This window comes from Ranitomeya variabilis, chromosome 6 (assembly GCF_051348905.1).
Source record: "Ranitomeya variabilis isolate aRanVar5 chromosome 6, aRanVar5.hap1, whole genome shotgun sequence".
NCBI lineage: Eukaryota > Metazoa > Chordata > Amphibia > Anura > Dendrobatidae > Ranitomeya > Ranitomeya variabilis.
This window is the reverse complement of record NC_135237.1, coordinates 415,054,557-415,081,903: the sequence shown is the minus strand read 5'-3', so window position 1 is coordinate 415,081,903 and position 27,347 is coordinate 415,054,557. Positions and strand designations below refer to the sequence as shown.

At 43.8% G+C, this 27,347-nt stretch overlaps 1 protein-coding gene across 4 annotated transcripts in view; it reads right to left on the bottom strand.

The window, feature by feature from the left end:
- DLGAP1 (DLG associated protein 1) overlaps positions 1-27,347 on the bottom strand; it is an 814,983-nt gene that overhangs the window by 81,858 nt on the left and 705,778 nt on the right. For all 4 annotated transcript variants that reach the window (XM_077270299.1, XM_077270301.1, XM_077270302.1 and 1 more), the window contains 2 exons: positions 15,276-15,640; positions 8,831-8,922 (listed from right to left, as the gene is read on the bottom strand). In XM_077270299.1, coding sequence (XP_077126414.1) covers positions 8,831-8,922; positions 15,276-15,640 — 457 coding nt within the window. The remainder of the gene's footprint in view (positions 1-8,830; positions 8,923-15,275; positions 15,641-27,347) is intronic.

Here is a 27,347-nt window from a genome sequence, read left to right as displayed (position 1 = left end):
AATTAATGCGGTTGTAGTGTAAAATCTAGTGACAGGTCTGCTTTAATTAGCAAATCACATTTTTTTTGTTTAGTGATGTAATCATTACAAAACATTAAAATGGCAGGCAACTTGTTACAATGACAGAAACCTGCCCTAGAATTTTAATATGACAGGTCTCTGTGAGCATGTGCAGAAGGAAGCTCCGCTGTTGTGACCTGGAGAAAGCTCAACAGTATGTGATATACATTATTAGCATTTAGAAAGACATAGTGGACAGTAATGTGAGAAATGTCTTCTTAGCCACAACACCCCTATTATCCAGCACCATTATTATCTCAAGTATTAAGTCACGTCATAGCTGTCAGGTGACCCAGGCCAAGGGCTCCTTCTCTGTCCCTACACTAGGGGGCATCCTAGCTCGCCCTACTCCCCGGGATAGTTCCAACGGTGAAGATGCCGGGGCCTCCACCCTTGCCTTATCTCCTGAGTTAGCCCTCAGTCTGTTCTCTCCCCCCACCTAGGGAAGAGGGGGCGCTACTGTGCACAATAGTATACCAACCTGACAAACAAGGCAACACAAACAAGGGTTAACAGAAAACTCCAGGCATTCAAAATATTCACTCACATATAACAGAGGAATGCACTGGGGTGTGAAGGTAGGGGAATAAACCAAAATAGAGAAGGATAAGGAATTACCACACATACAAACCAAACAACAGTCACTAATAACTCCTCCAACTCTCCTTCTGATATGAACACCTCTCCCTCTGTTAGCCATGCAGCAATAAAGCTAGCTCTGAGGAGGATTTATATCGGAGCCCAGATTATGAGGGGAAAAGGAGTGGCTAACTAAGTTCAGCTGTGAGCACAGGGAATTCCAACATGGCCAATTAACCCCTGGTCTGTCAGAAGGAAAAAACACTATTAAAATGAAGGAGAAGTGCTTTTTCTCAGCACCAGAGTAGGAGCAATCAGACGCTGAGGTCTTCTGGCTCCACACTGTCGTGGTAACCCCGTGACATATTAGGTAGGAAATAAATGATGGACAGCAGCGTGAACGATCTCTTCTTACCTCAGTACCCCTGGTATCTCCAGTATTAGATCAGATAGACAGGGTGGACAGCAGTGTGAGCAGCCTCATTTTACTGCAGCAGCCCCTGGCATCTCCAGTATTGGATAGGATAGATATGGTGGACAGCAGAATGAGTACCCTCTTCTTACCTCTCTGGTATCTTTAGTATTAGATCATATCATCACATAGACAGTGTGACAGTGTGGACAGCAGTGTTAGCAGCCTCTTCTTACCTCAGTGCCCCTGGTTTCTCCAGCATTAGATTATTTAGACAGGGTGGATAGCAGTGTGAGTGATCTCTCCGTACCTCTGCATCCCTGGTATTTCCAGTATTGGATAAGATAGACAAGGTGGACAGCAGACTGACTACCCTCGTCTTACCTCAGTACCTCTCATATATTTTGTATTAGATCATGAGATAGACAAGGTGGCTAGCAGGGTGAGAAGCCTCTTCTTACCTCAGCATCCCTGGTTTCTCCAGTATTAGATCACAATCTCCACTGGGATCACATATTCCTACACATGAAGGAAGGGAGCAGAGCTTCCTACTGCACATGCTCACAGGCACTTGTCCTATTAACATTCTAGGACACATTTCTGTCATAATTTTTCGCCTATGCTTGGTTTAAAAAAAGTAACCATTACTAACTACCACATTTTTTGTTCTTGGTTTCTTTTAGTGTTTCTTAAAGCCAGAAAGTTGCAATTTGAAATGACTTTAGTTTTGTGCCATGTCTGTGATCTGCTTTTTCTCTACAAAATTAAACAACTGAATGAACATCCTCCAATGCCGGTGATTCCATAATTTTTGCCACGGGTTGTATAACAAAATATTGAGATTATTTTCCACCATAATTTGCAAAATAAATCTTGCCAAGTCAGACAAGGTGATTTTCTGGATTTGTTTTCTCATTTTGACTCTCATAGTTGTGGTCTACCTATGATGTCAGTTACAGGCCTCTCTCATCTTTTTAAGTGGGAGATCTTGCACAATTGGTGGCTGACTAAATACTTTTTTCCCCCACTGTATATATCAGCTAACATGTGCCCAAAAAGGTGCTGCTCAGCACCGAAGCCTGCACCAAACAGGGGGAGTCCGACATCGGCATACTATTACGCCCGATGTTGAAAAGGGGTTAAAATGAAATGGAAAAATGATCTGTGTTCTTTGTTCTGTTGTGAATAAAATACGGCTATAAGATATTTCCAAATCAATATCTTCTTGTTTTCTTTACATTATGCACTGGAACCAACATTTTTAGAATTGAGATTGTATATTTTCCATTTCTGAAGACGCTTTTAAAGTTTAATCAGAGTTATTATTATTATTATTATTATTATACGTTTTACCTCTTTGGAAGGATTTACCTTCCAACATGGACAGAATATATATATATATATATATATATATATATATATATATATATATATATATATACAGGTCCTTCTCAAAAAATTAGCATATAGTGTTAAATTTCATTATTTACCATAATGTAATGATTACAATTAAACTTTCATATATTATAGATTCATTATCCACCAACTGAAATTTGTCAGGTCTTTTATTGTTTTAATACTGATGATTTTGGCATACAACTCCTGATAACCCAAAAAACCTGTCTCAATAAATTAGCATATTTCACCCGGCCAATCAAATAAAAGTGTTTTTTTAATAACAAACAAAAAAACCATCAAATAATAATGTTCAGTTATGCACTCAATACTTGGTCGGGAATCCTTTGGCAGAAATGACTGCTTCAATGCGGCGTGGCATGGAGGCAATCAGCCTGTGACACTGCTGAGATGTTATGGAGGCCCAGGATGCTTCAATAGCGGCCTTAAGCTCATCCAGAGTGTTGGGTCTTGCGTCTCTCAACTTTCTCTTCACAATATCCCACAGATTCTCTATGGGGTTCAGGTCAGGAGAGTTGGCAGGCCAATTGAGCACAGTAATACCATGGTCAGTAAACCATTTACCAGTGGTTTTGGCACTGTGAGCAGGTGCCAGGTCGTGCTGAAAAATGAAATCTTCATCTCCATAAAGCATTTCAGCCGATGGAAGCATGAAGTGCTCCAAAATCTCCTGATAGCTAGCTGCATTGACCCTGCCCTTGATGAAACACAGTGGACCAACACCAGCAGCTGACATGGCACCCCACACCATCACTGACTGTGGGTACTTGACACTGGACTTCAGGCATTTTGGCATTTCCTTCTCCCCAGTCTTCCTCCAGACTCTGGCACCTTGATTTCCGAATGACATGCAAAATTTGCTTTCATCAGAAAAAAGTACTTGGGACCACTTAGCAACAGTCCAGTGCTGCTTCTCTGTAGCCCAGGTCAGGCGCTTCTGCCGCTGTTTATGGTTCAAAAGTGGCTTTACCTGGGGAATGCGGCACCTGTAGCCCATTTCCTGCACACGCCTGTGCACGGTGGCTCTGGATGTTTCCACACCAGATTCAGTCCACTGCTTCCTCAGGTTCCCCAAGGTCTGGAATCGGTCCTTCTCCACAATCTTCCTCAGGGTCCGGTCACCTCTTCTCGTTGTACAGCGTTTTCTGCCACATTGTTTCCTTCCAACAGACTTACCATTGAGGTGCCTTGATACAGCACTCTGGGAACAGCCTATTTGTTGAGAAATTTCTTTCTGGGTCTTACCCTCTTGCTTGAGGGTGTCAATGATGGCCTTCTTGACATCTTACCCATGATGGGGGTTTTGAGTAATGAACCAGGCAGGGAGTTTTTAAAAGCCTCAGGTATCTTTTGCATGTGTTTAGAGTTAATTAGTTGATTCAGAAGATTAGGGTAATAGGTCGTTTAGAGAACCTTTTCTTGATATGCTAATTTATTGAGACAGGTTTTTTGGGTTATCAGGAGTTGTATGCCAAAATCATCAGTATTAAAACAATAAAAGACCTGACAAATTTCAGTTGGTGGATAATGAATCTATAATATATGAAAGTTTCATTGTAATCATTACATTATGGTAAATAATGAAATTTAACACTATATGCTAATTTTTTGAGAAGGACCTGTATATATATATATTGCATTTCAAGTAACTAAAGCACAAGGCTGAAAATGAAGGATATGAATATGAAGTAATGACCACGAGTACTGAGCCAAATGAGCCTTATTAAGGGAAACCTAAAGTTTGCATGCTGTAGCACCCATAAGCAAAAATGCTCCTCAGTTAGTAGTTGATTGGAAATCAGTGTATATTTAGCAGTGTTATGTGGTCGTCCCTCTAAAACAGAGGTCCCCAACGTTTCGACCTTGAGAGCCACATTCAGCTCTGAGAGAGTGTCGTGAGCTACATTCAGCCTTGAGAAAGGTTCGTGAGCCACATTCAGCTCCTGCCCCCTCTCACAATAGTGGCAACCAAAGCCTCCATTACAGGGATAATGGTAACCAAAGCTTTTCCACACAAATCAATTATCCCAAAGCAGTATACAAAGATCCAGGGGTTCCCACAATACCTCCCATTCAGTATTCTCCTATAAAGCACTCCCAACACACTGTCACATCCAGCTTCAAACATCTCCTCTGACAGGTAGTGTCATCTTGTCTCCAGCGTACCAAACTTAAATCATCTCAAAACCCCTAAGACGAGTATATGTGCGTCCAGATCTGCTCTTCTGTGCAGAGCTGCTCACAAAATTCACCATTTTGGGATGTGTGATTCATACCTGTTTGCTAGAACTGGAGCTAATGCACCAAGCTGGCAGACAGCCGCGAGCCACAATTAATAGGACCGCGAGCCACATGTGGCTCCTGAGCTACAGGTTGGGGACCCCTGCTCTAAAATATTCTATATGCTAAAGGAAGACATGCCAAGATGACATCTTCACCTTATCTGTATTCCTTCCAGTGTCGGCAAGAATAAAGGCCCCGTCTCACATAGCGAGATCGCTAGCGAGATCGCTGCTGAGTCACAAGTTTTGTGACGCAACAGCGACCTCAGTAGCGATCTCGCTATGTGTGACACGTACCAGCGATCAGGCCCCTGCTGTGAGATCGCTGGTCATGTCAGAATGGCCTGGACCTTTTTTTGGTCGTTGAGGTCCCGCTGACATCGCTGAATCGGTGTGTGTGACACCGATCCAGCGATGTCTTCACTGGTAACCAGGGTAAACATCGGGTTACTAAGCGCAGGGCCGCGCTTAGTAACCCGATGTTTACCCTGGTTACCAGCGTAAATGTAAAAAAAAACAAACAGTACATACTCACCATCTGTTGCCCGTCAGGTCCCTTGGTGTCTGCTTCCTGCTCTGACTGCCGCCGTAAAGTGAGAGCACAGCGGTGACGTCACTGCTGTGATCTGCTCTCACTGTACGGCGGCTCAGTCAGAGCAGGAAGCGGACGCCGGGGGACCTGACGGGCAACAGATGGTGAGTATGTACTGTTTGTTTTTTTTACATTTACGCTGGTAACCAGGGTAAACATCGGGTTACTAAGCGCGGCCCTGCGCTTAGTAACCCGATTTTTACCCTGGTTACCCGGGTGCTGCAGGGGGACTTCGGCATCGTTGAAGACAGTTTCCACGATGCCGAAGTCGTTCCCCTGATCGTTGGTCGCTGGAGAGAGCTGTCTGTGTGACAGCTCCCCAGCGACCACACAGCGACGCTGCAGCGATCAGCATCGTTGTCTGTATCGCTGCAGCGTCGCTGTGTGAGACGGGGCCTTAAAACACATCACTCCACCCCACCCAGATAACCTGGACTCCTCATATATGTAAGCCTCACTGGCAAATAAATGCATGACCTAATTTGTTGATCTATTCATTTATTATTTATTTAGTTAACCTTGAGCTAGTTCAAAACACTGCAGCTTGGCTAATAGCTAAGCAAACAACCATGCCTTACTGCCATAAACCAAACCTCTGCACACTGCACTGGCTGCCTAAGAATTAGAACAAAATTTAAAATGTGGTTGAAAATCATTAAAGTGAAGCTGTCACTATGAAAATACAGTACAATCTGCAGGCATGATGATATAGAGCCGGAGGACAGGGGGAGCTGAGCAGATTAACACCGTATATCACTTTGTGAGAAAAGATTCAGCACAACTTGTGTGTTAAACATTTAATCCTCTGCCCTTTCTGGGGATTTCAGTCCTGTGGGCCGTCCTATCAGTGACTGACAGCTTGCTTTCTATAGGTGTGCAGACAGAGACAGCTGTCAGTCACTGATAGGACTGCCCACTGGACCGAATATCCCAGAAACAACAGAGGATTAAATCATGAAAACATGGATTGTACTGAACCTCCTCAGCTCCTCCTGCTTTATAACATGATGCCTGCAGATTGGACTGCATTTTCATGGTGACAGGTTCCCTTTAAAGCGAGCCTGTCATGTGAAAAATCGCTATTAACCTGCAGATATGGGATTAATCTGCAGGATAATAGCGTTCTGAACCTGCACTTAGATGCATGCTGCTGGGAGGAAGTAAACATTATTCCTCCCAGTAATAGTCCAGCTTAAGTCACGGGAGCAGCGCCGGTGTGGATTCAGTCACTGCGTTGTGTATAGAGAGCGGCAGCTGTAACCGCACTCCCGGCACTGGCTGACAGCGTATTTTCAGGTGACAAGTTTCCTTTAAAGCCATAAATAATTTAGGGCTTCAGGTATTTAAAAAAATAGTGTAGCCCCATGATCTGTGCCATCCTGTTGGACCAGTAGGCGTGAATGATCTGGTCACACCCAGGATCCACCATAAAATATTTGGAGGCTGAGTCTTCTGTCATTGAGCGCCTACTCTCTAGAACTCATTACATGGATCGATCATAGAGATTTCATCCATGGACACATTTAAAACAAGACTGAAAACGCACCTGTTCAGTTTGGCGTTTGATGGCAGATACCTCATTTACTTTCTACACAGGATGTTTTATCTAGTGAATCAGTCAATTCCTGAACTGCTCTTTGAGTCCCCTGTGAGAAAGGTTCATTAGAAATGTTTGTTGTCTGTCTGCTACCTCCCAAAAATTGTGCTTATGTTGTAAAACTACCAGTGTAATCACAGTATTTTATTGGGAAGATATGACATTTATCTTTCCATTGATGCCTATGACCACAGTACTTAGCAAATAAGTGATTGCATCAGTAATCTGCAAATAAACTTATACAACCTACAACATCTCTTGATCACTTAGATTAGGACTCCTTATTACATAGTAAAATAAATATAAAAAAGTTAATACTATTATTAAAAATCTAGCAACATACTCTATACAAAAATATTTAAAACTACCCATTCAAAAGAGAAAAAAATAGGACAGAGTGGACATCAAGACAAGGTGCATACATACAGTACATTTATCTATAAACTTACCAAAAAGAAGGTTCATAACCAAGAGAATATAACAAAAATGTATGAACATGCAGAAATACTAGATGTATCCAAGTTGTATCTATAAACCACAGATGTGATTAATATTAGTGGCACGGCAGATGTGTAGATGGTGGTCCACTTCTTCTTGACCTGTTCCAGCAGATCCTTGGATTTGAACTCCACTGTTTCAGTGATGCGTCGTTTCTGGTCGGTCAGATCCTGTGGCTGGAAGGCCAGGAGGGAGGAGATACCCCAAGTCTTTGATGTAGCCCCACAGACAGAAATCTCAGGGTGTTAGATCTGGCGATCATGGAGGTTAGCGCAACACTGGTGAATCTGAGACAATGCATCACTGAAACAGTGGACTCCATATCTGAGGACATACTGACACACATGTGGACAGAACTGGACTACCACCTAGACATCTGCCGTGTGACTAATGGAAATCACTTTGAACATCTGTACTTTATAGATAATAATTGGATAGTTGCACCATGCTTTATGCTTTTTGAATCACCTTGTACAAAATCTCATTCAAAACAAAAACAAATGCATCAAAAGTAATAAAAGAATAACAATCACCCATCCAATCACAATGACCCAATTAATCAAGAAAGGTGTTCTCACCAGTCTTAACGGGGGGCGGATGTTGGAATCAGAAGCTCCTGATTCGTTAAGAGGCACAAACGTGATGATGAAGTAAGAGCATCTTAGAAGTGGGGTGTGCCTCCAAGTGTCACGCCACACACATTATTCCAGTCAGGCACCGGAGTATGATTTCGCATGTAAGAAACGCCACAGCTCATCGTTAATTACACGAGCTGCGAAATCACAGCCACTTTATGCCCTAGCTCTGCTCATTTTGACGGAGCTGGGCAAAAGTATTGCACTTTTTTGTGCAACTCTGTTTTGTGACAACATTTTGGTACTTACACTGTTTCATGGCATATTTCTGATTAAAACACTTTGATGAATTAAGGCTGATATTTTTATTTTAGTCCCGCAGACCACTGCCCAGCACACCAATGAACTTTTTGCACATTGTGAACATTTTTAACTTAAATCTAAGAATTTTAGACATTATTAAGGCAATTTGTTAGAATAAAATGGTGAGACTGCAGATGACAGAGATCCCTGATTTATGGCCGACTCCTACTATTCTCTTTATTTGACTTATGGGTCTATTATTTCTTGTATTACGTAAGTTTGAAACACGCTGCATCATGAACTAGATACATTTTCTTTTATTCCTAAGTATGCATGCTATTAAGAAACACCTTAGTCATGTGAGACAAACGTCATCTCTACTCTCTAACATAAGCCAAGAGTAACTTACTATTCAAGAAAACTAGGGATAGAAATCACTATTTAGAAACTGCACTACCTATTAATTCACTATTTTACTCTAGCTTAGTACTATTAAATAAGATGCAGATTTCTTACGCTCTTTCTTCTTCTACTTGAATTCCTACTGATTGATATCTGAAGGCGGCCTCTCTCTGCTCTGCGATGGCGGCTTCTTCTGGCCCATCAACCTAAAAAAAAAATATTAAGCAGCTAATATGATTGTTTCCTAGTAATAATAACAAACCAGTGTGTTTAGAATTGTGTAGTCATAGTGAAAAATATATTTTTTCAGAACATCAGTGATTTTTCTTCAGAATAATTTGTTTGAGTTTTCATTTCCTTACATTATTTGGAGTTTTCTCAAACTAATAAAGCAGATCTGTTGCCAAATTCAACTATACAGACTGCATATATTATTGTACTTTAAAAAATCTCTTAGACCTGATGAGGCTGCTGTACTTACTTTGAAAATTCACCTCCGAATGACTTTATATTTATTTATAATTATTGTACATTAATTCCACAGTGCTTTACAGAGATCAGCGCTAAATTCCCTATCAGTATGTCTTTGGAGTATATCCTGATAAGATTAAGATGAGGAATATCTCCTTATGAGATGCAGGCAAGTGCTAGCTAATTTTAATATCAAGTGGAGAAACCCTCAAATATGATTAAACAGCTATTCTGCCATAGCTTTTCAAAGTAAATACACTGGCCTCATCAGGTCTAAGGGTTCTGTTTAACAATGCATGCTGCTTGTATTGTGAAATAACTACAGATTCCCAATAAATGTAAATGTAACATAGATTTCTTAGATAAATAACACATCTGCAACTTTTGAAAGGGCACTACTCCTTGAAAAAATATTGGCTTTATTAAGAAATTTACTGTTGGAAAACCCATACTTCTAATAATGAGACAGTGTAGTGACATGAATACATTTTAGTTAAATGTTAATAACATTCTATTACTCATACTTTATTACCGATTTCAGTTACTATAGTGTCGTATTAATTTCTGCATTGTTTTAAAAAGCATCTGTCAGTAGGATCAACCCTCCTAAGCTGTCTATATGGGCACACAGGTCATAAGAAATGGAATCAAATGATACCTTAACCCCTTAACCCCCATGGGTGGTTTGCATGTTAATGACCGGGCCAATTTTTACAATTCTGAGCACTGTCCCTTTATGAGGTTATAACTCTGGAACGCTTCAACGGATCCTGATTATTCTGACATTGTTTTCTCATGACATATTGTACGTCATGATAGTGGTAAAATTTCCTCGACATTACTTGCGTTTATTTGTGAAAAAAACGGAAATTTGGCGAAAATTTAGCAATTTTCCAAATTTGAATTTTCATGCCCTTAAATCACAGAGATATGTCATACAAAATACTTAATAAGCAACATTTCCCACATGTCTACTTTACATCAGCACAATTTTGAAACCAACATTTTTTTTGTTAGGGAGTTATAAGGGTTAAAAGTTGACCAGCAATTTCTCATTTTTACAACACCATTTTTTTTAGGGACCACATCACATTTGAAGTCACTGTGAGGGGTCTATATGATAGAAACTACCCAAGTATGACACCATTCTAAAAACTGCACCCCTCAAGGTGCTCAAAACCACATTCAAGAAGTTTATTAATTATTAACCCTTCAGGTGATTTGGCTAGGTGAGAGGCTCTGAACTGGGGTCTAAGGGGTATCGTTTCTCCTTATGGAGGGTGACAAGAGTGAGAGTGATAAGGAGAAACGATACCCCTTAGACCCCAGCCCAGAGCCTCTCACCTAGCCAAATCAGTTCTCATGCTTCGCACTGACGAGGGCCAACAGCCCAAAACACCGTGTCTACGAATTGAGATACTGATTTGGCTTTTATCCTAAGTCATATTGCATGACTCGTTAGAGGGTTGATTGTGACTTGTAGGATCGCTACTTCCAACAGGTGGCGCTATAGAGTTAAGTCCTCTTTTTCTCAGAAGAGGCAATTTGCATTAAAAAAAATGAACATTTAACTTTTTTTCACAAAAAATTTACTTCAGATCCAATTTGTTTTATTTTACCAAGGATAACAGGAGAAATTAGACCCCAAAAGTTGTTGTGCAATTTGTCCTAAGTACGCATATACCCCATATGTGGGGGTAAACCACTGTTTGGGTGCATGGCAGAGCTCGGAAGGGAAGGAGAACCGTTTGACTTTTCAATGCAAAATTGACTGGAATTGAGATTGGACGCCATGTCGCGTTTGGAGAGCCCCTGATGTGCCTAAACAGTGAAACCCCCAACAAGTGACACCATTTTGGAAAGTAGACTCCCTAAGGAACTTATCTAGATGTGTGGTGAGCACTTTGAACCCCAAGTGCTACACAGAAGTTTATAACGTAGAGCCGTAAAAATAAAAAAATCATATTTTTTCACAAAAATGATCTTTTCGCCCTAATTATTTATTTTCCCAAGGGTAAAAGGAGAAATTGGACCCCAAAAGTTGTTGTGCAATTTGTCATGAGTACGCTGATACCCCGTATGTGGGGGTAAGCCACTGTTTGGGTGCATGGCAGAGCTCAGAAGGGAAGTAGCGCCGTTTGACTTTTCAATGCAAAATTGGCTGGAATTGAGATGGGACACCATGTTGCGTTGGGGAGCCCCTGATGTGCCTAAAGGAAAGGGAAGGAGCGCCATTTGCAATGCAGACTTAGATGGAATAGTCTGTGGGCATCATATTGCATTTGCAGAGCCCCTGATGTACCTAAACAGTAGAAACCCCCCACAAGTGTGTTGTGATTTTGCTTTTTGCTCCCTCTAGTGGTCATTAGTGATTTGACTCTGGAGCGTCTGTCTTTTCCTATATCCTCACCTGGGCCGTTAGTTCAGGGGCGTTGCTATATAAGCTCCCTGGACCTTCAGTTCAATGCCTGGCATCGTTGAAATCAGAGCTAATCTGTTGTGCTCTTGTCCTCTGATCCTGGTTCCTGTTTTTCAAGCTAAGTCTGCTTCTTTGCTTTTTGCTTTTGTTTCGTTTGGTATTTTTGTCCAGCTTGTTCCTATCTGTATCCTGACCTTTGCTGGAAGCTCTAGGGGGCTGGTGTTCTCCCCCCGGACCGTTAGACGGTTCGGGGGTTCTTGAATCTCCAGCGTGGATTTTTATAGGGTTTTTGTTGACCAGATAAGTTATCTTGCTATATTCTGCTATTAGTAAGCTGGCCTCTCTTTGCTGAACCTGGTTCATTTCTGTGTTTGTCATTTCCTCTTACCTCACCGTTATTATTTGTGGGGGGCTTGTATCTTGCTTTGGGGTCCCTTTCTCTGGAGGCAAGAGAGGTCTTGTTTTCTTCTCCTAGGGGTAGTTAGATTCTCCGGCTGGCGCGAGTCATCTAGCGATCACCGTAGGCATGATCCCCGGCTACTTCTAGTGTTGGCGTTAGGAGTAGCTATTTGGTCAACCCAGTTACCACAGCCCTATGAGCTGGATTTTTGTATCTTGCAGACTTACACGTTCCTCTGAGACCCTGTCCACTGGGGTCATAACACAAGTGACCCCATATTAGAAACTAGATCCCCCAAGGAACTTATCTAGATGTGTTGTGAGAACTTTGAACCCCCAAGTGTTTCACTACAGTTTATAACGCAGAGCCGTGAAAATAAAAAAAAAAAATTCCCACAAAAATTATTTTTTAGCCCCAAAATTTTTATTTTCCCAAGGGTAACAAGAGAAATTGGACCCCAAAAGTTGTTGTCCAATTTGTCCTGAGTATGCTGATACCCCATATGTTGGAGTAAACCCCTGTTTGGGCGTACAGGAGAGCTCAGAAGGGAAGGAGAACTGTTTTACTTTTTCAATGCAGAATTGGCTGGAATTGAGATCGGACACCATGTCGCGTTTGGAGAGCCCCTGATGTGCCTAAACAGTGGAAACCCCCCAATTCTAACTCCAACCTTAACCCGAACACACCCCTAACCCTATTCCCAACCCTAACCATAACCCTAACCACACCCCTAACCCGAACATGCCCCTAACCCTAATTCCAACCCTAACCACACCCCTAACCCCAACACACCCTTAACCCCAACACACTCCTAACCCTAATCCCAACTCTAACCACACCCCTAACTCCAACACACCCCTAACCATAATCCCAACCATAACCCTAACCACACCCCTAACCCTGACACACCCCTAACCCTAATCTCAACCCTAATCCCAACCGTAAATGTAAACCAAACCCTAACTTTAGCCCCAACCCTAACCCTAACTTTAGCTCCAACCCTAACTTTAGCCCTAACCCTAACCCTAGTGGGAAAATAGAGATAAATACATTTTTTAAATTTTATTATTTTTCCCTAAATAAGGCGGTGATAAAGGGGGTTTGATTTACTATTCATAGTGGGTTTTTATATTTGGCAGCTGTCACACACTAAAATAAAATAGTTTTTGCGTCACCACATTTTGAGAGCTATAATTTTTCCATATTTTGGTCCACAGAGTAATGAGATCTTGTTTTTTGCGGGACGAGTTGATGTTTTTATTGGTACCATTTTCGGGCATGTGACATTTTTTTATCTCTTTTTTATTCTGATTTTTGTGAGGCAGAATGAACAAAAATCAACAATTCATGAATTTTTTTTGGGGGTGGCGTTTATACAGTTCTGCTTTTGGTAAAATTGATAAGGCAGTTTTATTCTTGGGTCAGTACAATTACAGCGATATCTCATTTTTTTTATGTTTTGGCGCTTTTATACAATAAAAACTATTTTATGTAAAAAATAATTATTTTTGCATCGCTTTATTCTGAGGGCTATAACTTTTAAATTTTTTTGCTGATGACACTGTGTGGCAGCTCGTTTTTTGCAGGACAAGATGACAAGATGACGTTTTCAGCGGTACCATGTTTATTTATATCCGTCTTTTTGATCGCATGTTATTCCACTTTTAGTTCGGCAGTATGATGATAAAGCATTGTTTTTTGCCTCGGGTTTTTTTTTTTTTACAGTGTTCACTGAAGGAGTTAACTAGTGGGACAGTTTTATAGGTCGGGTCGTTACAGATGCGGCGATACTATATATGTATACTTTTTTTGTTTTTTTTATTTACATAAAGAAATGTATTTATTGGAACAATATATATATTTTTTCCTTTATTTAGGAATTTAAAAAAAAAATATTTTTACACACTGTAATTTTTTTATTTTTAACTTTTTTACTTTGTCCCAGGGTGGGACATCACTATGTAGTGTCAGATCGCTGATCTGACACTTTCCACATCACTGTGTCAAATTAGCGATCTGACATGCAGTGCTGGAGGCTTGCTGGCGCTTGCAAGCCACCTCCCTGCAGGACCCAGAAGGACCCTCGTGGCCATTTTGGATCCGGTGCCTGCAGGGAGGAGACCCTAGGAACAACGCGATCACATCGTGTTGTTCCAAGGGTCTCAGGGAAGCACGCAGGGAGCCCCCTCCCTGTGCGATGCTTCCCTATGCCACCGGAACACTGCCATCATGTTTGATCGCAGTGTTCCGGGGGTTAATGTGCTGGGAGCGGTCTGTGACTGCTCCTGGCACATAATGCCGGATGTCAGCTGTGATAATCAACTGACACCGAGCCGCAATCGGCCGCGCTCCCCCCATGAGCGCAGCTGATCGCCTATGATGTACTATCCCGTCCATGGGAATTAAGTCTCAGGGCACATGGACGGGATAGTAAGTCCAGTGGCAGAAAGGGGTTAATATCTGTGATCCGATGTTTTTATTCCAAAGAAAACCAAGTTTATCTTACTATGTAAATGTGCAGTTTAGATCTTTGGGCGGAACATAGATCTCACAGACAATCTGCCTCCAGAGCTTATGTTATATTAAAGGGGGGCGTTACCAGTGTGAGACATGTAGATCAGGAGTGCAGATGGTCAGTCATGACATATCTCACACTGTTAATGCCCCTATTAAAATGAATGACCCATTTAAAATAATCTCTGGAGGCAGATTCTCATGCAGATCAGTGTCCGGCCCATAGATCTTAACAGCTCATTTACATATGAAGTAAAAGAGAGATTTCTCTGAGACATCAGATCGCAGTCATCAACGTATCATCGTTTTCAGCTTCCTATGACCGTATATACAGCTTAGGAGGGTCCATTCTATTGACAGATTGCCTTCAAACCAGCCCAAAAGAAACAAGAATGGAAAGGAGGTTGGGGGGGGGGGGGGGGAAGATGGCTTTAGCAAAAAATCAAGTCACTGCTTTCATTATTTGATGATCCTTAAAATAATAGTTAATCTTGGAAATTATTGTAATTTCTAAGCAGGAAAAAAAGGGAAAAACATATTAAGTGGAGTTGTATATTGTAATAGTCTTATTATTTATGTGCTCTATGACTTTTACATATAGTACTCAGAATGTCATACATGGCTTTATTGGTGGCTGCAGACAGGGATTGTCAGTGCGCTTACAGATTGCTTGTGTTGTGATGGTCTGTATGCTGCAATTTTGATCAGAAATCGTTAATACTTCCATGTGGGATGTAGAAGAATGGCTGGATTACCTGAATTCCAATGGATAAGTTTTTCCTGAACTGATTCTTTTTTCTGTCATCTGCAGTGATGGTGGAAACAGTTGAAGTGGAGTTCACTGTCATGGTGTTGTCCATGTGCTGGCTTGCTGGGCCATGAATCTGAGCATTGGCAGCTTCAATAGCGGCTGTAAGCGCTTTCATACTGTCCAGACTCTCAGTAGAATTACTGAGCCCTGACTGACTAATCATATCCCCCCTTTGTCCATGTCCATCCATGTAGGCATCTTGGGCAGATTCTGTGCTACTCTGAGCAGTGATGGAGATGAAAGGTTTTGTAGTTGTCCGGGGTGGCACTGGAGGAGGTGTCTTTTTATATGTGGTGATACATGAAGATACTGAAAAAGAAACCAAAGATTGTCAATTAACACTTCTCACATGTCTCCATGTGTGAATGCTATCATATTACAGAACATCGTCTTCCTGAAACAACAGTGATACACAACGTATAGTACTCCAGAACAGAGAAGGTGCTGAGGACAAAGGTGAGCTGAGGACGTGTTGACACGGATTGTGCTGACTCCTACCTATAACATAAGCCGGCAGATGTGACCATTACAGTATGTGACTCTGTTCAGAGCCATTGATGTAGACTCCTACATATTGCCAGGAAAAGAGGTACAACAGGCAGCAATGAAACAGAACAGTGAAATAGCTAATACAAATGTGACATTGACCACATCTGTAACCCATGTGTCTAGGGCTGGGGCAAAGTATTTTGGTGCCGTAGGCAGATGAAGTCACCCCAGAGCAAAGGAATGGCTCAGAGACTAAGGTAACAGGATCCCTAATGCACATCCCTCCTTCCCCTCCGATGCGTTACATTTACAATCTAGAATTATTATTATTATTTATTATTATTATTCATTTTTATAGCGCCATTTATTCCATGGCGCTTTACATGTGAAAAGGGGGCAAATGTAGACAAATACAATTAAACATGAGCAAAAAAAAACAAGGCATACCGGTACATAAGGAGGGAGGACCCTGCCCGCGAGGGCTCACAGTCTGCAGGGGATGGGTGAGGATACACTAGGAGAGGGTAAAGCTGGTTGAGGATCACTGCAGGCTGTAGGCTTGTCGGAAGAGGTGAGTCTTCAGGTTCTTTTTGAAGGTTTCTATGGTAGGTGAGAGTCTGATGTGTTGGGGTAGAGAGTTCCAGAGTATGGGGGAAGCACGTGAGAAGTCTTGGATGCGGTTGTGGGAAGAAGAGATGAGAGGGGAGTAGAGGAGGAAATCTTGAGGATCGGAGGTTGTATTTAGGTAAGTACTGGGAGACCATGTCACAGATGTATGGAGGAGACAGGTTGTGGATGGCTTTGTATGTCATTGTGAGGGTTTTGAACTGGAGTCTCTGGTGTGATAGGAAGCCAGTGAAGGGCTTGGCAGTGAAAAGCCAGTGAAGGGCTTTTTCACAAAAAAATGTTACCAAAACGTGGTCTGCAAATTGAGATACTGATGCAGGAAAATGCCAGGGGACCGCAGACATTCAGCATTTTTTTTTCAAAGTGTGCCCTACTCAGGAAGGCAGGAGGTGGCGCCCTAGACAGGTGCATACCCTTCCTACCCCTCATCCCATTCATGCATGTGTCTATTAGGATATGAATGAAAGACCTCATCTTTCTTACCTACTGGACTACTTTACAGCTTTTTTTTTTACAAATAATAAAAAGAGCCAACTTCCCCAGAAGTACAGTACAAGCCAAAAGGATGGACACACCTTCTCATTTAAAGATTTTTCTGTATTTTCATGACTATGAAAATTGTACATTCACACTGAAGGCATCAAAACTATGAATTAACACATGTGGAATTATATACTTAACAAAAAAGTGTGAAACAACTGAAATTATGTCTTATATTCTAGGTTCTTCAAAGTAGCCACCTTTTTCTTTGACGACTGCTTTGCACACTCTTGGCATTCTCTTGATGAGCTTCAAGAGGTAGTCACCGGGAATGGTCTTCCAACAATCTTGAAGGAGTTCCCAGAGATGCTTAGCACTTGTTGGCCCTTTTGCCTTCACTCTGCGGTCCAGCTCACCCCAAGCCATCTCGATTGGGTTCAGGTCTGGTGACTGTGGAGGCCAGGTCATCTGGCGTAGCACCCCATCACTCTCCTTCTTGGTCAAATAGCCCTTACACAGCCTGGAGGTGTGTTTGGGGTCATTGTCCTGTTGAAAAATAAATGATGCTCCAACTAAACACAAACCGGATGGAATAGCATGCCGCTGCAAGATGCTGTGGTAGCCATGCTGGTTCAGTATGCCTTCAATTTTGAATAAATCCCCAACAGTGTCACCAGCAAAGCACCCCCACACCATCACACCTCCTCCTCCATGCTTCTCGGTGGGAACCAGGCATGTAGAGTTCATCCGTTCACCTTTTCTGCGTCGTACTCCTTCCATACCACGCAGTCAGGCTATGATTCGAACTCCATAGAAGCCATGTGCCTTAAAGGTAGGGGTATAACTACAATAGGTTCAGGGGTTGCAATCGCACCTGGGCCCTGGAGCCTAAGGGGCCCAAAAAAGTCCCTTTGGCCTATATGAAATGACTAATTTCACTAAAGACTTGCAATTATCAGAGGCCCTGTTGGAGCTTTTGCATTGGGGCCCATGAGGTTCAGGCTATACCACTGATTAAAGGGATGGTCTCATCTTCATAGATAGATATTGTTGGATATTTTTTGTGAAGACAATGATTTTTGCGATTTACTACTAAAAATATTCACCCATTCTTAAGATATTAATGGGAACCTGTCATATTGTACGTGCAGTCCGATCTCTGGACAGCATGGTATAGAAAGTTGGCATCTAAAGCCTCTTTCGCATATCAGTTTTTTGCCATCAGTCGCAATCCGTCGAATTTTGAAAAAAAATGGATCCAGCGACTGATATTGTATTAGCGACGGATGGCCTCACGTTTCATCCTTCGTTCTCCGGATCCGTCGAAAATTGGTTGTCCGGCGGCCGGAGACAACAAAGTAACGTTTTTTGTGTACATCGAAAAAACGGACAGCGATGGATCCGTCGCTTGCTAGAATGGAAGCCTATGGCGCCGGATCCGTTAAATGATGAAATCCGGTGAATGATTCAGTTTTTTTTAACTGATTATGCTCCGATCCAATTAGCCAGATCCGCTCATCAGATCTGTCTAAAAAACGGATCCATCGCATCAGTTTTTCACAATCTGCGACGGATCCATTGTTCCGTCAAGCCAACGGATTGTGACTGACGACAAAAAACGGATGTGTGAAAGGGGCCTAAGCAGAATGATATATAGGTTTCTTGGAAAAGTTTAATTTTATTTATTGAAATCCCTGGTGTTTATAAGCACTTGAGTCCATTGGGTGGTCTTACTCAGTGATTGACAGCTGCCTATGCAGGGAATTCAATGTATTAAATGCAAGTATTACTTTAACTGTTCCCACAAAAATGTATTTCAGTCTAATCTGTTCCTTCTGCTCTATAACATCCTGCAGATCACAAAACATTTTCAAAAGCATGTGTTCCCTTTAACACATGTCTTTCCTTTACAGCACGTTTCTTAGGAGACTGCACATCACTGTTGTGTAGCTTGGTAAGCACTGTGTGGAAGCCAGCCGGAATTTAGAGGTACCGTAATTGCACAATCTAGCCATCCTGCCCAGCTTCAATACACTACTTACAAGCTCAATAGAAAGGAACTTGTAAGCACTACCATGCTCTGCTGTCTATCAGAGGTGGTCGGTCTCCAAGCCAATGAGCAGTCAACAAAAGTACTGTACAGAATTTAAAAGACAGTAATTTGCAAGCACGATCTGACATTGCCTATTTATGAAGATGGAAATAGCTGTTTAATGAGGCTGCTTACTTTATCTATAACAAATGTGTTGGGGAAATGATTTTGTGGTGGTTACTAATAAATACCATATTTTTCAGACTATAGGACACACTTTCCCCCCCCCATTTTTTTTTGGGGAAATGGGGGTGCGTCTTATAGTCCGAATGTAGCTTACCAGGTGGGGGGGCAAAGGCATCAGGAGTCAGGTGATACTGTTGTGGTGTTCGGGTGTGTGAAGCTGTGAGTTCCAGGCTGGTAGGAGGGGGTGTTTGGCACTGCTCGGCAGTGCAGGGGTTCTGCCGACATTTTGTGAAAATCTGGAGCATGTGCATTTCTATGGTTTCTATGCTGTGGACTTCATCAAAATGGCTGCTGGAGGCGGCACATGCGCAGATTGAGCTCTTGGCACCGAGATCTCATTTCTTCAGATTGAAATCAGCGAGATTTCCTGAGATTGAAATTAAAATTCCGGGTGCGTCTTATAGTCCGAAAAATACTGTAGCTAATGCAGAATCTTCTCATGTACTTGTTTGGGCAGCCTTCTTAATCTTCTCTGTGATCCATGGGCACTTTCCTGGGCATGGTTTGGACAGGTGCAGACAGCCGTAGATTCTCTCATCCGAGAGAATTAGATCAAATATGGAAAAGACACTCTGATCAGTGTGTGATTCTCTGGGATGAGTAGGAGATAGAGAAAAAAATTCTTAAAGTTGCCAAATCTTAATCACATGCAAAGTATGAGAAGGATGTAGGCATCAAAGTACAGGAATAAAGCACAGACAGGTTCACTGACAGCCTATGTCAGGCACAGACACGCTGTCACTGTCATCTCCCGGTAACACATGACTCATGTATGATAAAAGGTACAAGGTGTGCTCTTTGTATACACGCATGGGACATCTCCTTTAAAAGGAAATCTGAATGGATTTGTGTTTGCGCTTGTTATACCATTGTATTACAACTCGCTGCCAGAGGAGCCTGCAATTAATTCAAGAACACTGGTCAAATATTCAACATCCAAGCAAATGCGAAACCAACTTCAAATAAACATCTCCATGTTGAATAGCGAGAACAAAAGAGAACTATGTTCACATGTCGCTGCATGCCAGGTGTCTTGTAGAGAATTCAGGATGTGCAATTTGTACACAATGGAGTAAGTTACACAGTAAGATTTATACGCAGGGAGCAATTAGACCATATCTTGACTTCGTTCTTAGTAAGTTATTTGGCCAAAAACAAAGAAATTCTCTGAGTATATAATGGGAGAAACTGGCTGCTACTAAGGGAGTCGCTGTCTCAGCTCACTATAACTTCTAGGGGGCCCTTAAAATAAGGTGGAATAGGAGCCCCGCAAACCTTAAGTAGTAATTACTAGAGTTGAGCGACTTTTACTTTTTTCGGATCGAGTCGGGTTTCGCGAAACCCGACTTTGTCAAAAGTCGGGTTGGGTGAAATCGGCCGATTTTTGCGTAAAGTTGGGGGCCGACTGAAACCCGAAACCCAATGCAAGTCAATGGGGAATCAAAGTCGGCAGTGAGTGGAGGACAGGAAAACACCTACAGTGCCCATTTTAATGCCAAAAACATCAATTCTTATTACTGAAGCTTGTCAATATTAATTTACTTTATAATAATAGTTAGGCATTGAAAACTGGGGGTCATTTGGCTAAAGTTGTGGGGGGGTAGGGCTGGCTCAAGTTTTTCGTGGGCCCAGGAAACGCGGAATACGTCATGGCGGTGGAGCAGGGAGAGGTAAGTATTTCAACTTTGCAAGTGCTGTGATCCTGAGCAAGCAGTGGGGGCCCACTCGTTGGCATTGGCACTGGCACAGGGCCCCTCATAGTACGGCGGTGTGTTTGACGGCGGGTGGCGCCTTCCCACCGGCAGAGACACTTTTGCGTACTATGAGGGGCCCTGTGCCAGTGATGTCGCCAATGAGTATGCCCCCCCACCTGATGAAGGAACCTGCACTTTCATCTGCACCTTCCTCTTTGTCCCCGTGTAAGGTGGTATAGTATGCGGGAAGGGGAACCTGACTTTCAGCAGGGTCAGATTCTGGCTGTGTAGAGTGCAAGGGGAATGTAGTGGTCTGGGTCAATGTACCAGCAGACTCATCTAGCAGTGGTTGGGCAATGGGCAGGATGAGGAGGAAACACAGATATAGGCCCAAATAATAAAGTAGGCTAAATGCAGTTCAAAATTGGTAACAGGACTAACCAGGCGGCATTGCTTTGTTCAGTGGAGGACAACTGTAATGAGAGGCTGACACAGTAAGTAGGCCAAAATAAGTAAGTAGGCTAAATGCAGTTCAAAATTGGTAACAGGACTAACCAGGCGGCATTGCTTTGTTCAGTGGAGGACAACTGTATGGAGAGGCTGACACAGTGAGTAGGCCCAAATAAGTAAGTAGGCTAAATGCAGTTCAAAATTGGTAACAGGACTAACCAGGCGGCATTGCTTTGTTCAGTGGAGGACAACTGTAAGGAGAGGCTGACACAGTGAGTAGGCCCAAATAAGTAAGTAGGCTAAATGCAGTTCAAAATTGGTAACAGGACTAAACTGCCGGCGTTGCTTTGTTCAGCGGAGGACAATTGTAAGGAGTGGCTGACACAGTGAGTAGGCCCAAGTAAGTAAGTAGGCTAAATGCAGTTCAAAATTGGTAACAGGACTAACCAGGCGGCATTGCTTTGTTCAGCGGAGGACAACTGTAATGAGAGGCTGACACAGTGAGTAGGCCCAAATAAGTAGGTAGGCTAAATGCAGTTCAAAATTGGTAACAGGACTAAACTGCCGGCGTTGCTTTGTTCAGCGGAGGACAACTGTAAGGAGTGGCTGACACAGTGAGTAGGCCCTAATAATAAAGTAGGCTAAATGTCTGCCAAATTTTTTTCAGAAATAACCAGGTGGCATAGCTAGGTACAGGGGTGGGCTCCTCTGCTGAGTAGCAGACAGTGGTAGTAGGCGCAAAGTATTAACTGGTCTAAATGGAGGCCAGGGCCCCTGTATATTTTAACTATCATCTATCATTTCAACAAATTTGTATTGGCAGTGCCATTGAAGGATTTAACAGCACAGACTACACAGTGGTGGAGCAGGGAGAGGTAAGTATTGCAAGTGGTAGAGCACTGTTCGAGCTGGGGGGAACACTCTCCCGTGGGCGGCGGTACTGGCACAGGGCCCCTCATATTACGATGGTGTGTCTGACGTTGGTTGTGCACCACCACCGTCAGAGACACTTCATTGTACTATGAGGGACCCTGTGCCAGTGCCGTCGTCCAAGAGTGGGCACACCCACCTGTCCAGGCAAACGGCACTAGCATGGGTGCTTGCGCCAGGTGGTGACCACGGCCCTGTGGGGGAGTCAGCCCATTTAGGGAGGTATAAAAATGGCCTAAGGTGGACATTCAGCAGCTGCAAATGGAGGAATTGGAGAAGTCAGTAAGAGGAGGCCAAAAGCAAGACATTTTTCAGGCAAGCTACGCGTCAGCAGGAGAAGGTGGGGCCAAATAATTTGAAATCCATGATTGGTTCATTTTAATGAAGGTTAGATCATCAACATTTCGGGTAGCCAGACGTGTCCTTTTTTTGGTCAGTATTGAACCAGCAGCACTGAAGACTCTTTCTGATAGCACACTAGCAGCAGGGCATGCGAGCTCCTGTAATGCATATTCTGCCAATTCAGGCCAGGTGTCTATTTTAGATGCCCAGTAATCAAAGGGGAATGACCTGTGAGGGAGAACATCGATAAGGGCGGAAAAGTAGTTTGTAACCATACTGGAAAAATGCTGTCTCCTGTCACGTTGAATCGATGCAGCAGTACCTGTCGTGTCAGCGGTCGTTGCAAAATCACTCCACAACCTGGTCATAAAACCCCTATGTCCAACGCCACTTCAGATTTGTGCACCTCTAACACCTCTGCCATGTTGTCCACTACGGCTCGTGTGAGAACCATCACCGCCGCTGTGTGCTGGGAATGCCTGAACCAAACGGTCTACAAGAGTTGCTTGTTTGGTAGCCAATATTTGCTCAAGGTTCTCATGTGGCATGATATTTTGTAATTTTCCTTTATATCGTGGATCCAGGAGGCAGGCCAACCAGTAATCGTCATCGGTCATCATTTTGATAATGCGGGGGTCCCTTTTTAGGAAACGCAAGGCATACTCAGCCATGTGGGCCAATGTTCCAGGTGTCAATTCACTGCTTGTGCTGGGTTGAGGAGCACTTTCTTGCAAATCAACATCACTTGTGTCCCGCAAAAACCCTGTACCTGACCTTGCAACGCCACCAGTTTCTATTGCCCCCTGAGAAGCATCCTCCTCCCATAAATATTCATCCCCATCATCCTCCTCCTCCTCCTCTTCGTCCGCAAACTTGTCCAGGAGAGTTCCCTGAGCTGACAATGGCTGACTGTCATCAAGGCTTCCCTCCTCCTCGGCTGCAGACGCCTGCTCCTTAATGTGCATCAAACTTTGCATCAGCAGACGCATTAGTGGGATGCTCATGCTTATAATGGCGTCGTCTGCACTTACCAGCCGTGTGCATTCCTCAAAACACTGAAGGACTTGACAGAGGTCTTGTAGCGTCGACCACTACACACCAGTCAACTCCATGTCTGCCATCCAAGTGCCTGCCCGTGTATGTGTATCCTCCCACAAATAAATTACAGCACGCCTCTGTTCGCACAGCCTATGAAGCATGTGCAGTGTGGAGTTCCACCTTGTTGCAACGTCGATTATTAGGCGGTGTTGGGAAAGATTCAGCGATCGCTGATGGTTCAGCATACGGCTGGAGTGTACGGGCGACCGGCGGATGTGCGAGCAAAGTCTTCGCACCGTCAGGAGCAGGGCTGGTAACCCCGGATAATTTTTCAGGAAGCACTGCACCACCAGGTTCAAGGTGTGAGCCAGGCAAGGTATGTGTTTCAGTTCTGAAAGGGCTATGGCAGCCATAAAATTCCTTCCGTTATCACTGACTACCTTGCCTGCCTCAAGATGTACACTGCCCAGCCATGACTGAGTTTCTTGCTGCAAGTACTCGGCCAGTACTTCCGCGGTGTGTCTGTTGTCGCCCAAACACTTCATTTGTAACAGCCTGCTGACACTTACCACTAGCTGTTCTATAATGGGGCACCTCGTGTGCAACAGTGGCAGCTGCGGATGGAGTGGTCGTGCAAGTGTGCTCTGTGGACGAGCTTTCGCTTCTGGAGGAGGAGGAGGAGAGGTGGCGAACTCCTACAGCCAACTGTTTCCTAGACCGTGGGCTAGGCAGAACTGTCCCACTATGGCTGTCCGCTGTGGACCCTGCATCCACCACATTAACCCAGTGCGCCGTGATGGACACATAACGTCCCTGGCCATGCCTACTGGTCCATGCATCTGTTGTGAGGTGCACTGTTATGACCCCAATGGCGAGGGTCTCAGAGGAACAAGTAAGTCTGCGAAGTACAAAAATCCAGCTCATAGGGCAGTGGTAACTGGGTTGACCATATATCTACTCCTAACGCCAACACTAGAAGTAGCCGGGGAACATGCCTACGTTGGTCGCTAGATGTCTCGCGCCAGCCGGAGGACTAACTACCCCTAGAAGAGGAAAACAAAGACCTCTCTTGCCTCCAGAGAATAGACCCCAAAAGTTGGATACAAGCCCCCCACAAATAATAACGGTGAGGTAAGAGGAAATGACAAACACAGAGATGAACTAGGTTTAGCAAAGAGAGGCCCACTTACTAATAGCAGAATGTAGTAAGATAACTTATATGGTCAACAAAAACCCTATCAAAAATCTACACTGGAAATTCAAGAACCCCCGAACCGTCTAACGGCCCGGGGGGAGAACTCCAGCCTCCCTAGAGCTTCCAGCAAGGATAGGATACAGATTATGTACAAGCTGGACAAAAATGCAAACAAAAACAAATAGCAAAAAGCAAGAAAGCAGACTTAGCTTAATCTAGCAGGATCCAGGATCAGTAGACAAGAGCACAACAGATTAGCTCTGATTACAACGTTGCCAGGCATTGAACTGAAGGTCCAGGGAGCTTATATAGCAACACCCCTGACCTAACGACCCAGGTGAGCATACAAGGGATGGCAGACATTCCCAGAGTCAAATCACTAGTAACCACTAGAGGGAGCCAAAAGGTAAATTCACAACAGTACCCCCCCTTAGTGAGGGGTCACCGAACCCTCACCAAGACCACCAGGGCGATCAGGATGAGCGGTGTGAAAGGCACGAACCAAATCGGCCGCATGCACATCAGAGGCGACCACCCAGGAATTATCCTCCTGACCATAGCCCTTCCACTTGACCAGGTACTGAAGCCTCCGCCTGGAGAGACGAGAATCTAAGATCTTCTCCACCACATACTCCAACTCACCCTCAACCAACACCGGAGCAGGAGGCTCAGCAGAAGGGACCACAGGCACAACGTACCACCGCAACAAGGACCTATGAAATACGTTGTGAATGGCAAACGACACCGGAAGATCCAGGCGAAAGGATACAGGATTAAGGATTTCCAATATCTTGTAAGGACCAATGAAGCGAGGCTTAAATTTGGGAGAGGAGACCTTCATAGGAACAAATCGAGAAGACAGCCATACCAAATCCCCAACGCGAAGTCGGGGACCCTGTTATGGTTCTCAATGGCAAGAGAACATAGCCCAGCATACATAGGAACTAGCTCTTGGAAGGATGGAAACTTAAACTGACCATGAACTAAACCTGCCGCACAACTAACAGTAGCCGGGTAGCGTAGCCTGCGTTTTATCCCTAGACGCCCAGCGCCGGCCGGAGGACTAACTAATCCTGGCAGAGGAAAATATAGTCCTGGCTCACCTCTAGAGAAATTTCCCCGAAAGGCAGACAGAGGCCCCCACATATATTGGCGGTGATTTAAGATGAAAATGACAAACGTAGTATGAAAATAGGTTTAGCAAAATCGAGGTCCGCTTACTAGATAGCAGGAAGACAGAAAGGGTACTTTCATGGTCAGCTGAAAACCCTATCAATACACCATCCTGAAATTACTTTAAGACTCTAGTATTAACTCATAACATCAGAGTGGCAATTTCAGATCACAAGAGCTTTCCAGACACAGAAACGAAACTGCAGCTGTGAACTGGAACAAAATGCAAAAAACAAACAAGGACAAAAGTCCGACTTAGCTGGAAGTTGTCTGGTAGCAGGAACATGCACAGAAAGGCTTCTGATTACAATGTTGACCGGCATGGAAGTGACAGAGGAGCAAGGTTAAATAGCGACTCCCACATCCTGATGGGAACAGGTGAACAGAGGGGATGATGCACACAAGTTCAATTCCACCAGTGGCCACCGGGGGAGCCCAAAATCCAATTTCACAACAGTACCCCCCCCTCAAGGAGGGGGCACCGAACCCTCACCAGAACCACCAGGGCGATCAGGATGAGCCCTATGAAAGGCACGGACCAGATCGGAGGCATGAACATCAGAGGCAGTCACCCAAGAATTATCCTCCTGACCGTATCCCTTCCATTTGACCAGATACTGGAGTTTCCGTCTGGAAACACGGGAGTCCAAGATTTTTTCCACAACGTACTCCAACTCGCCCTCAACCAACACCGGAGCAGGAGGCTCAACGGAAGGCACAACCGGTACCTCATACCTGCGCAACAATGACCGATGAAAAACATTATGAATAGAAAAAGATGCAGGGAGGTCCAAACGGAAGGACACAGGGTTAAGAATCTCCAATATCTTGTACGGGCCGATGAACCGAGGCTTAAACTTAGGAGAAGAAACCCTCATAGGGACAAAACGAGAAGACAACCACACCAAGTCCCCGACACAAAGCCGAGGACCAACCCGACGCCGGCGGTTGGCAAAAAGCTGAGTCTTCTCCTGGGACAACTTCAAATTGTCCACCACCTGCCCCCAAATCTGATGCAACCTCTCCACCACAGCATCCACTCCAGGACAATCCGAAGATTCCACCTGACCGGAGGAAAATCGAGGATGAAACCCCGAATTACAGAAAAAAGGAGACACCAAGGTGGCAGAGCTGGCCCGATTATTGAGGGCAAACTCCGCTAAAGGCAAAAAAGCAACCCAATCATCCTGATCTGCAGACACAAAACACCTCAAATATGTCTCCAAAGTCTGATTCGTCCGCTCGGTCTGGCCATTAGTCTGAGGATGGAAAGCAGACGAGAAAGACAAATCTATGCCCATCCTAGCACAGAATGCCCGC